The sequence below is a fragment of the Sesamum indicum genome, linkage group LG11 (assembly GCF_000512975.1).
Source record: "Sesamum indicum cultivar Zhongzhi No. 13 linkage group LG11, S_indicum_v1.0, whole genome shotgun sequence".
Classification (NCBI taxonomy): Eukaryota; Viridiplantae; Streptophyta; class Magnoliopsida; order Lamiales; family Pedaliaceae; genus Sesamum; species Sesamum indicum.
Genome location: NC_026155.1, coordinates 8435385 through 8451392, shown reverse-complemented (window position 1 = coordinate 8451392; position 16008 = coordinate 8435385). Strand labels below are relative to the sequence as shown.

The 16008-nt window shown below is 32.8% G+C and overlaps 2 protein-coding genes across 2 annotated transcripts; both read right to left on the bottom strand.

Moving 5' to 3' along the window:
• On the bottom strand, positions 434–4250 carry LOC105173597 (thiamine phosphate phosphatase-like protein). The gene is made up of 4 exons (XM_011095391.2): positions 3946–4250; positions 3306–3427; positions 3007–3202; positions 434–1081 (listed from the first exon to the last, which is right to left on the bottom strand). The coding sequence occupies exons 1-4, from the start codon at positions 4084–4086 to the stop codon at positions 815–817; spliced, it is 726 nt and encodes a 241-aa protein (XP_011093693.1). The 5' UTR covers positions 4087–4250; the 3' UTR covers positions 434–814.
• Positions 7987–12358, bottom strand: LOC105173596 (pollen-specific protein SF21). The gene is made up of 11 exons (XM_011095390.2): positions 11994–12358; positions 10516–10615; positions 10240–10337; positions 9998–10086; positions 9795–9855; positions 9626–9712; positions 9464–9541; positions 9306–9362; positions 9123–9178; positions 8891–9026; positions 7987–8523 (listed from the first exon to the last, which is right to left on the bottom strand). Exons 1-11 carry the CDS (start codon positions 12054–12056, stop codon positions 8302–8304), a joined length of 1047 nt encoding a protein of 348 aa, XP_011093692.1. The 5' UTR covers positions 12057–12358; the 3' UTR covers positions 7987–8301.

The window sequence follows — 16008 nt, the reverse complement described above, 5'->3', positions numbered from 1 at the left end:
CTTATCCATCTTCCAGAAAATAATAAACTTATCATAATAAAAATTAATAATTAAATGTAAAAAATAAAAGTTAAATGACTAAAATAAATACAATGAGATAATCTATTAATTGGGTGGTGAATTGTGAAACACTCTTAAGCATGTGGGATAGCTTATAAGTGTCAAAAACATCTTATAATATATTTGAAAATATATAAGATGTTGAAAATCATCTGATAAATATTTAAATGGACTTATAAGATCTAAAATAAAATGTTAGGAAGTTATAAACTTCTTTAGAAAAAATACAAAGTTCCTAACTCATTTTTGAAATTTGAACAAGTTCTTAATTTTGATAATATTAATTACAAAATTGTTATTAGTAATATGTTATAAGCTTCATGAACTTATTTAATCTAAGTACTTTATTAGTTTAATGTATGAACTTATAAGATATTTTAAGCAAATTTAGCCCAAACACGCTCTTAGTAATGGTTACTTATACACTATGATGCACATGAAACCTTATCTATAACCGTAGTAGAGCTTCTTAGGCCGAAAGCCAATAAGTTTCCACCGAGAGGTATCCAATGTTTCCCTCAACAGAGAATCCAGTTTAGCAAACAGAAGTTACCTACAAGACTTTGCTTTGAATTTTGATTCGTCCCTTAATCTTGATGCCTTCGATTTGGAGAAACAATATACATGCAACTCTCTCTTCTTTTGCACCATTTGTCAAGACGAGACGCTGAGGAACAGAGAGATTCATGGGTGGCTGCCGGCCTTGCATCTGTGTTACACCTAATGACTAGGATTGAGTGGTTGAGAGGCTTATCTAGTCTTCAATGGACTTGCTGTTAATAAGTTCGAGTAGGATCCGGGCGAGATCTTCACTGTCGTCCCACTCATAAACTATGGCTTTGACGAGTTGGAAATTTTTCCAAATGCGACCCCATAAAGGAAAGTTCTTCCTTGGCATAACGCAGTCTCCTGCCACAAGCTTCAGAGTTGGACAGAAGTCATTCATTCCATCCCCAACGTATATTATCTTTTTGCTCTCATTTTCAGAAATAGAACTCCGGATCTGCTGGATTACACGGCCCTACAAATAAAAATGTCATATGTCGAGAACGGTCAACAAAGGAATACGTAAGGATAATTCAAGCAATACATTTATCGCCTTACTAATATGTTCAACAGTTGTTAGCACCAGACAAGCTCCTAGTTGTATATATGTATGAGGTCATTACAACATTACTGGAATGGGTAACAACATAACAACAGACCAGTTTTAGTTTTCTCTTCAATACTAAAGTATATCTACAGCACCTAGATAAAGATAGCACAGGGCTGGCACAATGCAGCCATATTACATGGGAAGATCTGCCTCTTTCAATTATTTCAGTCCCCCTCAAAAAGACTATCGGACTAACCTCCATTGAATTTTTGTTGATTTGAAGACTAGAAACTATTAATTTGGTGGCAGTATGAACATGTTACAACTATAAATCCATGTTTGTTGCAAAACTTTGAGCTTGCTTCAATTGTATTCAGATGCCAAAGGTAGTGATATAAAAATATGCTTCACCCTACTGATTCCTTCAGGGGGAATACATTTAAAATAATTCCAAAACTTGACCAAACAGAATAAAAAGATAAGGACTAGTTATTATACATGTATGACATTTAAAAATTTGAACTTCCATAATATATGAAAAATAATAGTAAATAAAAAATATTAGTTAATTAAACATATAACTTTCTAGAGCTTAAATGCTAAAAAAAAAAAACCCCTTAAGAACCAGCAAGTACTGGAAGATGGGTAGACCACGCATGCAGCAAAGCCTTCTCTACAATCCGTTTCCAACTCTTGAAAAGCGGCTTGTAAATATATTTAACTAAGAATAAGCTTTTTCTAATAAAAATATTTCTATTTGAGTGTGCTCTCCAAATTCTCTCAATTAAGAATAGGAAAACTTTAAGAGAACTACTTACTGCATTTGAACCATTACTGAGGGCCTTTGTACATAGGGAAGTTCTGAGACGAAGAATAATGAAAAAGATTGGGTTCAGAAAAAGTATTAGAAAACTGATTTCTCCAACAAGACCACTACCATATGGTCGCTTTGAACGGTAAGCATTCATTGGCACCATTTCTTTTGTACATGAGCCCACCTTTTTCTGTTTTGCCGTGCCAGCTACCCTGTTGGGGGTGTGTTTCGCTGCTCTTGTTGGAAAAAATTCAATTTGTTGCATTTTTATATCTGATATTATATTTCTTCAGTATTTCGCTTGGAGAATAGCTCAAGAGTTCTCTTTGAATTTCCTAGATTTTCAAGAAGAGAAATTTTGAGAATTCGAAAAGAAAAATTAGATTAGTAAAGAAATTTAAGTTGAATATCTTTAGGGGCCTAGAATCTGATAGTTAATGAGGATTTTGCAAAGAAAATTTTGTGGTGGGTATATTTTATCCAGTGTTGAATATTTGCTATTCAGGTTTTACTCTCTTTTTCTTTAAGCTTTAAAAATTATGTAGAAATGTTTTCTGTAATATATTTGATTTAGAGTTTAAATGTCATGCATGATGTATAAGAGGTTATATCTTTGTATTTGTTCTGTTGCGTTAATTTGGGATTATCTTAACCTCCGAAAGTGGTATCATTGTCGAGCTCTTAAAAAACATTTTAACCTTTTAAATTCTCTCTAAATAGAAACATTCTGCTTTAGTTGAAACATGGAATGCAGTTAAAATAGAATTTTTTCAATTCAATCATGAGTATACCATTTTAAGCTGGGATGAAGAAATATGTGATAACATGTAGCTAGTCCTATACTAAAGCAGATGGTTGTTATTTCTTTCTCGCATGAGCAGAAGATAGACGAGGCTGAACGCAAGTACGGAGCTGGATAGTCATGCTAGCATGGTAATAAAACTTAACAAATCTGTGAATGGTCATTGAATGAGAAAATTGAAAATATTGTATCAACAGACAACACTTTGATAAAATGATCCACACATCATCATACCTTGCATAAGTTGGGAGGGCAGAGATCACAACCATGAGATGAAGCTGCATCATGGTAAGGAAAAATCCTAAGCCTTCCACCATCAACAAGAGCAGGATTTGTGGTGATCTCTGAGAAACAGTTGTACACTCCATTATGCTCCAAAATAGTTTTGATGTAAAACAGATTCGAGTCACTGACCACCTTCAAGTCACAGCTGAAGCCACCACAAACATGTTCATCAGATATTCAAATACAACTCATTGAAAGGGTACAAGAAAACAAAAGTTAAAATAAGTCTGAAACGTGCTTAGGAATACCCAAGAGCATGAGCTGATTTTATAACTGCAATGACATGGGGATTCAAAGGAATCCCTTTTAAACACTCAACAATGTCATCGACAGTTTTCCCTTGAGTGTATAGCTCCTCCAACATCCTATCCTACAGAACAACAGGTTTAATACATAATCCAACTTGACAAATGTGGAGAATGGCTCCAAAATTGACATAAATTAACCTCAAATCAACAAAAATTGGGCAACAAGTGCTTGATAGCATGTCTTAAAAAAATCAATAATTTTCCCAAATTCCATTATTAGGGATCAAAATTTAAGCATCAAAAGACAATGCCAAGCTGATTGCCACTGACTCAACACACAAATACACAGGCTCTTTTGAAGTTTGATCAGCAAAGTATAAATCCATTTTTTCCCTAAAATAAAATAACAATTGTACTAAAGCAATTGTGTGCAAAATGCAATCACGCTCACATTAAAAAAATAAAACATAGAAATAAAACAAAGTAATAAAATCAATCCCAGTTTCCAACCACTCAGAACTCAGCAGCAAGCTGGAACACTTAACGACAGACAGACACACATGTATATTCAAACAACAGTTCAAATAGATTCATTAACTAGAGAGAAAAAGGAAAATAATTAACAACACTGAAATCAGACCATGAGAGAGTTCCATGGTAATGCGTGTAGTAACTGATGGAACAATTCGTTCAGACCCAAATTTGTTATAACCCATCTATCGCTGTCGTCCTCGATCAACGTCCTATCGAAGTCGAATAGTATCACGACACTTCCGGCCATTTTCAGCGGTTCACGGCGACCAGAAAGGCGAGCTTCCAGTTGCGCCGCCCCGCCACAAGTTCAATACGACCGCGCGTGAAGCAATCGTGTTCTCTTACAGGTACCGGATCCTTTTTCCCCTTTTCAATACTGTTGTTGGGCGGTTGAGAGCCACCAGCCACGTGAAAAGCATGTGATATGAGACTTTCAGATTCCACTTGGGCCGTTTAAAAAGCTCTAGATAGGAGGCCCAACCTTATTTGGGCTTTTATGCTGTGTTGATGGGCTGATAAAACATTGGGCTATCTATGAACAAAAAACGATGGGCCATTTGCAACACTAAAAATAAGTGGTTGTCAGTTTTTTATTGAAAATAAGTTGAAAATGGTGTTTTTAATTTATAATTGCTACTTTTAAATTATTTAAATTGATTTAAGTAAAAAATTATAAACAGTCATCTATCAACTTCTGTATATTGTTGATAAAATTATAAAATATTAATTTATTTTTCTAAGCACTTCAACTTCAATTTCTTTTTTTTTAAATATTATCAACTTGCACGATAATTAAATTTACAACTTACTCTTATTACAAAAATAGAAGTTATTACAAAGACCGCCTTATATACACATGAGTGCAACAAGAAAAGGGAAAGATTTAAATATTAGTAGTTTTCAAAATTAGATATTTGAATCATTTCTCCAAATTTTGATTTAAATGTCCTCACCATCAAACTAAGGACATACAACTATGAACTCACATACTCGTGATAGGCGATAAATCCTCTTTTAGAATTAATTAATTTTTATACACGTTCTGACTGCACTAGAACAAGGCTTATAATAACCACATTAGAACATGGTCATCCTTTACCAAACCCTAAATACAATCGTCTCACATATGAGACTGTGTGGATCTTCAAGTATGAAGACTAAACCCCATGCTATCGGAGCCAAGGAGTTCAAGTCATACCCACCAAGCTTCACGGGCTCCCATACGACGACTTCCCGTAAGTCAGTTCAGTCGGCTTGACAACCTTTGTCAACCACCCAATAAAATTGCATAAACGTCATATGTCTGTCGTCTATAAAACACGACATCCATCACATAAATGCAATACTTAGTGCAAGTCTCAATGAAACCCTCAATGCTCATTTTCGGGGCTCTCAACTTGGAGCATTTCAGATCCAACCCTCAGAAGTTGGTTTCATAGTTGCCATCAAATACGCAATCCACTTTATTGGTTGATTAATGATCTGTGTGCTTTGTTGTAATGTATGAGAATTACATGAATAAGAACAACAAAATAAGGCCAATGAATACTTACTCTTATTCATTTAATTCAATATTACAAAATGAAAAAAAATTGCTTGAATAGATTACAAAATAGCCAATCTAATTGGTTTCTGATCACTGATTCTAACATGTTGGTTCTTCCTTTGCTAATCTATTCTATTGGGGACGTCCCCTACGGCCGCCTATCAAGTCCCCTTAAGCCTCCTGAGGGTGTTATGGACCCTCATGACCTAGCGTCCTCCTGACCTGGACTTCTTGGGGGCGTTATGATCCCCTCACATCCTGAATCTCCTCGTGTTGGGGCCTCTCGGGAATACCATGGGCCTTCCGTTTCTTCTTTTTCTTTAGACGCTTGGGCTAGCCTATTTTTCTGCACATCACAAATAGTTTTTTATTTTTTTAAAAAAAAATTAAGCAATGAGGTAATTGTACACTTTCAGACAATAAAAAGATATATGCAATTATGTCAAATCTCAAAATAGATAGTTGTAATTTACCTTATATTTTAAAACTTAGAAAGATTATTGTTATATGAACACAAGAAAAATGTGGTAGATGGTGAGTTTTTATATAATTGAAGAACATGTTTATGGTGTTTTCAGTTTTATGTTTCTGCTATTTTAATTCTCTCACTACTCAACTTCTTATTTTCTCAATTTTCCATTTCCACATCTCTTTTTCTTGCCTATCTCTCTCCTATAATTTCTCATAATTTTTTATTAAGTAGGAGGTGAAGGCTATATAATAAGCAGAGCACTCTTTTAGTGTATCTCTTTTTCTTTAATATTTAACTTATTTTTTTATTTATTTATCTAATTTCTCACAACCACTATCTTTTTATAATTATTTTCATTCATATTTTTTTGTCATCACTTTCTTATAAATTTAATATCAATTTATTAAATAATAAAAAGTTTAATAAATCTTTTAAATAGTATTAAATAATTTTGCACACACATAAAGTGTGCTACAAGTTCCTAGTTTATATAATTGAAGAATGCTCTTTTGATATTTTTAATATTTTTTTGCTAGCATTCTTTATTTTTAATTATTTTATTGATCGCATTTTATTTTTTCTTCTCGACTTTCAATTACCTTACTCAATATTTTTTTTTCGGCACATGTAAAATTATTTAAATAGCTAAATTCAATTTTGTCACCAAATTTAAATCTTCCATTCATATGTAAACAATTTTTATTGAAACACAACCTATACCAAGTAGGCGTTCACCTACATTTATGTATATTATAAAAGTGTGAATAATTTGATGTATTTTCTATTTCTTTCTTTTTTTTAATATCAGTTATATCATTTTCATATAATAATAGATGTGTACTAATAGGTAAGTTCGCAGTTAATTTTACAATAGTTGTTAATCACTTTTTATATAATCGAGAAAAACTTAATTTCTCACTATATTTGTTGTGAGGCGCCACTGTTACTCACAAAATTTCGTCATCTTGATCATTGTTAGGGCGTTTTTAAAAATTTTACCATTTTTTAATTGACTTTAGTTAATTTTTCATACTTTTTGTAGTTGTTGTTTGTGCCTTATATTTTATAAGATTATGGCTCAGTTGTTAATTTTTGGGCGAAAGCTTATATTTTTTTTAATAGATCAAAATTTAGTTTGTTTACCCTAGGATACCGACACATTCTTATACACAAGTGGCAGTATGCTACTGGGCCAACATGAAGGAATGATGGCTATGTAACCGCCAAGGAGGCCCAAGGATCCAGGCAAGTCACCTGGTCCATCATAACTACCCCTTAGGAATTCGAAAGCATGTCTTAAGAAAAAGCTTACTCTAAAACGTCAACACTCCCAAGATTTCTTCCAGATTTGTTGAAAGCATATCCTAAACAACCACCTTTTCTGATTCCCACGGGGGCTATGTTTCATCAAACGACAGGGGACAAAGACTATAAGAATAATCAAACTATCCCTCCTTTTATTATTTTGTAGTACTTGCTACTTAAGTTTATATTATTAGGTATCAAAAAAAAAATAAAAATAAAGAAGCTGTTAGAATAATTTATGAGTTTTTTATATTGTCAAGAAACACTAAAGTTTCAAAGATGTATGCACTAAGCATTATGACATGATGAAAGTTCTCCATGTACCAAAGATCAAACAAAAGGAGAGCTAATAGAAGTTCATATAATAATTTACTTTTTCATTTTTCAGTTAGTTTTGTATTAGTTTGTTCATATTCAACAACATTTAGTTTATAGAACATTTTTTTACTGTGAAATACTTTTAAATTTTTCAATTACATGCTTATTTTGAATACGTGTTGTACAACGTCCTATCAACTTATACATCAACAATGTTTGTTGGCCCTTCGAACATGAGACTATCTTGATGAGTAATTTATAAGTATTTTTATGAACGATTTATAATAATTGAAAACATTTCCTGATCTGGAGTGAGGATCAGACTCGCAACTATCCAAACTTTTTATGACCAAACATTAAAGAAAGGAAACTTAAGCATTGCCAGTTTGCCTGCCATGAATGCAACTTGGCTCCATGTGCTTGCAAGCCCATATGCCATGACTCTATCTTCACAAGGAACAAATTGACAGTTCACATTCACACACAGACACAGACACAGATGATCATCTGTATTAATTGAGCAACAAGAGCCACCAGCTCACTTGCTCTGCTCTTATTCATATCTCGTCATCATCACAAATGTCGCCTTCAACATTTACACATCATACAGATCAAGCGATACGGTCATGACTGACTACAAATGAATGAATAACCCAAAAACTCCCACCCTATGTCCAATAAAGAATTTCCAGCTGCTATCTACAACAATTTCTACACTGCTTGATCATTCGAACAATGATGATACGAAGAAAAAATGAAACAAATGAAAGAACTAATTTCGGGCTTCCAATTTACAGAGGATGATGAATCTACTGGAGTGTTTATCTTTGTGACGAGAGGCGAGTCTTGATTGGTTTCAGTTTCAATCCCATGCTTTCTGGAGAGAAGAGTTCCGGAGAAATACATGTAGGGCTCAGCGGACTCCTTGGGCTGCCACTAAAATAACTTGGCCGGTACAGACCGTAACCCATGAGAAAATATTCCAATGATGTTAGCATTGCTTGTGGCTGCTCCTCTGTAACCATCGATCCACAATCTTGTACCTGTATAATGTTATTCTTCCATCACTATCTCCAAGCATTAATCTATAATCCCATAATATTATGCAACAAAGCCAAGGTAGTTATAAATGAAAAGATCAAATCTCAATCTCGCAATTCAAGGAACAGCATACTGCAGAATGCAATATGGCTATATCTGATCAGCAAGTACAAATTTCTATGAGGCCAAATGCAGCAAGTATAATTTTCTACATCAGCGCCTTCACTTTTTTCCCTTCGTTTTTTGGTAAAGGCCATTGTTACTTTCTCTGAACAAAATGTCCTGCATTTCTGATATCATACACAAAAGCTATTCTCCACTTATTTTAGGAAGTTATATCTATAATATATGTCTACTGCATATACATACCTCAACTAAGGCACTGTATTTTTTATCCAGTTTAGCAATCATGTGGAGGGACTCTGAATGAAAAGGAGAATTATCTCCAACAAATATCAGAGTTCGACGCTTGAGTGTCTTCAGACCATTAGTTATGTCAGGTCTCCTGTTCATCAGCATAAAGCTTAAATAAGATAAAACCTTAACGAAGGCAAGATTGTGAAAAAACTTGACCAGCAAAAAACTATTCAGTCCTTTTTACCTCTCTATTGCTTCAAGAAAACGCAACACATTTGTGCTCTGCCTCTCATCCAGCAGCTGGAAAATCATATAGTTTAAAGTAACCAAATGTTAAACTCTTGAAAATTGTTCTATGAGGAAACAATGTATAGAAGTAGGCAATGGCTAATGATAACAGAAACCAGATGCATTTTCAAGTACTAACTCTTCTGCATGCTTCAACTATGTCTGATTCTGGAATGTCGACACCGCCACGAACTTCCTGAACAATAAAAAGCAAACAGTAGCCGGTAAATCCCAAGAGGAACTCCAGAGCAGGGTTGATGCAGATGCTCACTAATGATTCAAGACACAATAAAATACCTTGCTAAAATACCGATATAGCAAGCATTCCTTCACCAGACCACACATACCATAATAATACAGCAAATTGGACATAACCTGCAAGTTTCATAAATATTGTCCATCTTATACATTGAAACTCTGTTGACAGAAAATGCTGATAGAAAAGTGTAGATATTCGACCTTATTACAAAGCCATTCTTTCCAAGATGGTGCTTTACACAAAGGAGAAACAAGAATCAAACCAAGAACCCGCTCCCTATATTTCATCTGGCAACATAAACCTTCTTAGTCCTATGAAAACACTAGAAATAGAAGGATTAAAATAGAATTTATACAAATGAGAACATACAGCAAACAAGGTGAGGATGTAAGCACCGGCCATTGCACCCATGCACATAACTGCACCAAGCCTGATCAAATTAAGTTCTTCCCGTCAGGATCATCTTTCCAGTGACCATTATAATACTAATTAGAGGCAACAGAGGAAATCAAGTCCAAAAACAAAATAGGCGACAAGCAGTGTAACATAAGTCTATGAAACAGTGAGATTACCTAAACTTGTTGAGCACCTCAAGAATTTGGTCAGCTAAATCATCGACAGAGGGTACTGGATGATCATCAGAAATTGCAGCTGCTCCCAACTGCAAGAACTCTTATCAGAGTCCCATTTGGATTTATTGTGAGTAACATTATTTGTTATCAGTTAATATATGCACCAAGAATTAGGAAACAATCAACACGGTTAAGATGCTAATCTCTACGCAAATCACCCATGAGTGTGCAATGTTACAAACCTCATGTCCAGGAGGACTAATATGGTAAATACAAAAATTGTGAAGCAGCAATGCTGCTGCATCTGGACAAAAGAACAATCCTTGAAAACAAGACATATCTGCAGAGAAACAGAGCAGGAGCAGAATAATTCTTAGACTGTGGAGAGATAACGAATATAATATTACACACTGCTCATAGAGAATTGAAAAAAAAATTATCATCCATATATATATGTATGTATGTATGTATTTAAAAAAAAAAAAAAAGGTAACCATAAAGGAGAACTCATCACTCACGATTTAAAGCTAAATCAGGATAAGTGATCAAAGCTGGCTTATCTCGGTCGCCATAAACAATAACAGATACAGAACCACTGGCCGTTCTTATAATATGCTCCTGAGTGAAGAATATTAATAACAGATAATAAGCGAAAAATCAAAATCAATTATAATCAGAACATTCAAAATTTCACTATTGTAAGAAAAGCAAACAGCCATTATACCATTAATATTTTCTCCCCGAAAAGGAAACTATTAATTAATCAAAAATAATCTTTTGTTTTGTTTAATCATACTTCAAGGAAGGGCGTATACTGGCATTTATACGAGCAACTTTTTCATTCTTAAGAAAACAGTTAACTATGTGAAACCACCCACCATTTTAGCCCATATGCTGACAGCAAATTATTAATGAAAAGGTCAAAGCAGAAAAAGGTTTCCCCATTTCCAATCATTCAACGCTAAAAAATCAATTTACAGATCTAAAGGAGTATGGAATCAAATGACATAGTGACAGATATTATAATATTATAATGATTGCAACTTCTCACCCACTGGCATAGCAGCAGAATAGACAAAGCAACAGCCAAGCTGTATTAAAGAATACTTTGAATAAAGAAAGTTACAGGTGTCACATGACACTCTAGATGATAAACCTGTTTTAGGTAATGACATTAAAGAATCAGAAGTTAATAAGAACAACATTAGGGAAAATGGTGCATAATTTTGACAACATAAACTAGTTCACAGATTCATGACTTGCTCAGCCTATTATATCTCAAAGAATATGGATGAAATTTCCAGCAAGAGACAAAGAAACGTCGCATCTCATTTTCCATCACCGTTCTATTGTTTAAATGGACTTAGCTATTGTTGCCATTTGGCATTGCTACTCATTTTTCTCACAAGAATCCAGAAAACCAAAATTGGATAAAAACAGCCCTCTCAATCTATTTTCTTCCACTGTATTTCAAGCAAACGAACAAAAAGGCCATTCCGACAATCACCAGAAAGTGAAATGGATGATCACGAATAAGGTAGACAAGAACATTAAGACCTCAAGTTTTTTTCCCGGGCACAATTGGAGGAAAACACATTTGCAAGGGAGAAGTAAACAATCAAACTTAAAAGAGCTAGAGTGGTTCAACAAGAAGTTTCCCAAGAATCAAGAACTCATTCAAGACAAATGACAGACTAAATACACAAGCTGGAAGCACATCTAAACTCAATCAAAACAATAAACTTTCGAATTCTCAAACAATTGACTTCCGAACTTTTTCATTCTTAAGCATTGGACTCACGAACATGTGAATTTGAAAATGTTTCGGAATGGGAAACAACATACAGCCTTTCAACTAACAAAATCACCAAAAAAGAAAGAAAAATTCAACTACGGAACACGAACCCAAACGAAGGAAATTATACATACCCAACAAGCAACAACCTCAGCAAAAACCTAAACAAGTAAAACAAAAAGAAAAAGAAAAAAATCCAACCTTTCCTCCGAGATAAATCGTCTCCACATCGAGGCAAACGGAATCCCCACTGAATTCAGCCATGGCCGTCGCCTCCTGAACACACACACAATATTTACCTGCTCTCTCTCTCTCTATACGCACATACTCATCCGATTAACTGGTCTGTAATATATAAAAAAATGTGACAAGTCTTGAGCTCCTGATGGCTTATATACGAAGCGATTCTTCCGTCTCCCCTTTCCCCCTCTATATATAGAAATTATTTAATTTTCGTTTCAATAAATTTTCCTGAGATTCTTTTTCTTCTCTATTCAGATTATAGTAAAACAAATTCTCCCACCGGTTCTCTCTCTCTCTCTCTCTCTAAATATATGGATGGAATTGGGGGTATTTGCATTTTGCATCATTTTAACGGATACTTTTGAAATGGACTATGGTCAAGAATCTAACCGCAGTTAACGGCTGACAAGCGTTTGACTCTTTTATGATACGGAACATCCCTGTTCCCTATCCGTCTCTAATAATTTGTCCTCTCCGTTTCAAATTTCAACAGCCACAAAATTTCTGAAAATTGTTTGTTATGGATAACCATCGCTATGAATATTACAAGTAGCAATCATAAATGAGTACAAAATAGATAAAAATGATAGGTTATTTATCTGAAATAAGTCAGTAACGATTAATTTGAATAGTTAGTCCCGTAAATAATTATAGAAAAACTGCATACCGTCGGTATTGATAAAATACATATGATCATTTATTTAATTTTTTGTTTTGTGGGTAAAAATCATTTTTATCTGAACAGTTGTTAAACTTATTATGGTACATGTTTATTAATTTGTACATTTTCTTTTTGACCCAAACATGTTAAGAAATTTGCAAATTAGTCCTCTTTCGTCAATTTTTAACAGCAAAAGAGACGAGGGTCTCATCTGTCGTTAAGTGGTTGACTTGGGGAGGAAGAATGCGTGCACTCACGTGGTGAACCCTAATCCTAAAATTCTCCCAAAATCCTGCGGAAGCCAAGAAATTTGAGAGACATTAACAATGTTTCTGCGGGTGACACATTTTATTGACTCTGATTTCGTCTCCAATAGTTTCGAGTTTTTAGAGTTTTTTTATTTTGTTTATGGTATTAGTGAAAGAGTTCCTTTTATTTTCTTTTCTTTTTTTTTCTTTTTTGGTTCGTAGGCTCCATTTATTTTGATGTATAAACGTATATAAAAAAAGGAAAAAATGCAAGCAACCCCCTTGTGATATCGCAAATGAGTAAATTACCCCCTTATGAAAAAATAAATAGTGATTTACCTCCCTATACTTTTTAAAATATGACAATTTACCCCCTTATGATTTTTAAAATGAAGCAATTTACCTCCATATATAGAGAGGTAAATTGCTTCATTTTAAAAAGTACAAGGGGGTAAATTGCTATATTTTTTTCATAGGAGGGTAATGTGCTTATTTTCAATATCACAGGGGGATAAATTGCTATTCACCCTATAAAAAAATTAGTGTACGTTAATACAGTATTATCAGTATAAAACAAAATCATTCACTAATTACTGTTACACCTGAATAAATAATACCAATTTGGGAAAAATGATATAAGATTAGTCTAGAGGTTCAACCAAATGCGAATGATCATTATACCCTCGAAATTGAGTAAATAATAATAATAATAATTTGTTGTCTATTACATTTTATAAGCAAGGGCTCGAAGATAATTTTCCTACCAAAAGCATATGGATATATCAAAGTAACACCTGATAGAATTCATACTGTTTCGGTAATACATATAAATAAATACCTAATTGATTAACACAACACTTTATTATCATTCATTTAGTGATCTATAATTCTATCATTCATTTAATACAATTCTCGAAGTTAACGAGGCCTTAGTGAAATGATTTGATTTTTTATATGATTTTTTTTTTTAATAGAAGAGGGTTTTTCAAGAATTTTTTTTCTTAATTGTCAAATTCCATATTCAAAATTGTCGAATCGAAAATCACATTCTTGAAGTGAAAAATCAGATAAGTTAATTAGAAATTTGGTACCCACAAAATATAATTAAATTCAATTTGATCTATTCCAGAAGTTATAACAGTTTTATCTCACTTCCGAACAATATTAAAAAAAATATTTCTATCGCATTAATATTTTTATACCATGCTTTTTTATATTATAACAGAGAAGAATTTTCATTTTAACAAATGATGACTAAAATTCACCAGACACGTAATTTATTTGTCCTAATTGTTTTGTAAAATAATGGGTTGTAGGCCTAAAATGACAATTAAAATTTCCTTTGTCGCATGAAATATAAAGTCAGGATCCGAAAAGATTATCTGAGTGGCAGTCGTACATAAACACCACTAATTGTGTCTGTATGTAGGGTCATTAATTAATTTTATAATTATCAGTTGCCAATAAATAATTTTCTCAAATCACTTTAGATACTAATCCATAATTATATGATGTATATCAATATTTTAGTAAATTGAGTAATTGAATAATACATGTATTGTCATGTAACTAAACAGTATATAAGAAACAAATTGTAATAAACTCATATAAATGAGACAAATGTTCACGTTGTTCGATGGGACTAAAAAACCAACAATTTCAACCTTAATCGTTAGACTAAAATATTATTAATTAATATTTTTTTAAGGGATAGTTACACTCCTCTCTCCTAAAGTTTGGTGTATTTATACGTAAATCTCCTGTTGGAAATTACATCTAGCACCCCTGAGATTTGTTTCCATCTAACAAATGAGTCCCCCATTGGTAAAAAAATTACTAAATTTGTTGATATTAACAAACAAAAAAAATTGAATGAAAATTGATATTTACCATCGATTGACTTATTACCGACGTATTGCAGGTCAAATAATTTTTTCTGAACTAAAATAACCATATAATGGTGAAAATATACCTCCTTACATGCACTAAGGCATGAAGACATATGAAGATAATTTGGTAATAAAAAAATTTACTTGACCTGCAATAAGTCAGTAATAAGTCAATCGAGGGTAAACACATATTTTCTTTTCGATTTTTTTGTTAATATCAATTTACTAAGGGACTGATTTGTTAGATAAAAACAAATCTCATGGAAGCTAGATATATTTTCTCAAGCTATAAAAAATCTACGTATAATTATACCAAATATCGTGAAAGAGGCGTGTAATTATCTCCATTTATAATGGAAGCCTGTAAAACAATGCTGGACGGTGATTGTTTAAGAGGATCTCTTATTAATTTCCTCCGACCTACAAAATCTCATGATAATTTTATTCTGTCTGTTCAGAATTAATCAATGCATCAGAGTATTGAAAAATAAATAATTGCATTATTCGATACATGAACATATTAATAAGGCAAAATTAATAATGTGAAGTCTCCTTTGTTTTAGAATAATATGGTTATTTAGGACCGAATCATGGGAACAAATTATCATTAATTGTAAGATGTGCTATTGTCTGAATCATAACATCACATGGCAGTTTTATTCCTAGTAATAAGAATAAATTACATTCACAGCCTTTAAAATTAGGCCAATATATATAAATATTTTTTATTTTTTATAAAATTATAATTGTAAATACAATTAAATTTCTTATTTAGAAGCAAAACTTACACAAATACCTTTTGAAAAATATTACATTAACACCACTCAAAGAGTGTAGCGATAATTTTGTAAAGAACAAAAAATATTTATATATTTTAACATATCATCAGAGGTGTCAATGTCATCTACCCTAATATAAAAAATGATCATAAGCTTTTCCCTCCTAATTTCTATATATCAATCAACAAAATGTCAATTTGGAACCTTCTTTTTTGTCCGGTTATCCATCAGAAATTAACACCATTGGGTCTTTATGGCATAATTAAGGATAAGAAAGTACATAAATTTCTATATATACAAATATTATTTAAGCAAACAAAATATATATTTATATATATATATATAATAATACATATAAATACATAAATATTGGTAATTTTGAAATGTTAAGAGAGA

Bases quoted from the DNA above. Each gene is read 5' to 3' on its own strand.
- LOC105173596 (XM_011095390.2), bottom strand. From the start codon at position 12,056: ATGGCTGAATTCAGTGGGGATTCCGTTTGCCTCGATGTGGAGACGATT. The intron at 9,542-9,625 runs GTCGAATATCTA...TGAAACTTGCAG, and splicing joins AAGAATGGCTTTGTAATAAG to GTTATGTCCAATTTGCTGTA. The intron at 9,179-9,305 runs GTTAGTACTTGA...ATGATTTTCCAG, and splicing joins TAGTTGAAGCATGCAGAAGA to CTGCTGGATGAGAGGCAGAG.
- LOC105173597 (XM_011095391.2), bottom strand. From the start codon at position 4,086: ATGGCCGGAAGTGTCGTGATACTATTCGACTTCGATAGGACGTTGATC. The intron at 3,428-3,945 runs GTCTGATTTCAG...GTTGTTCTGTAG, and splicing joins TACCATGGAACTCTCTCATG to GATAGGATGTTGGAGGAGCT. The intron at 1,082-3,006 runs GTATGATGATGT...TTTTATTTGTAG, and splicing joins GCCCTCCCAACTTATGCAAG to GGCCGTGTAATCCAGCAGAT.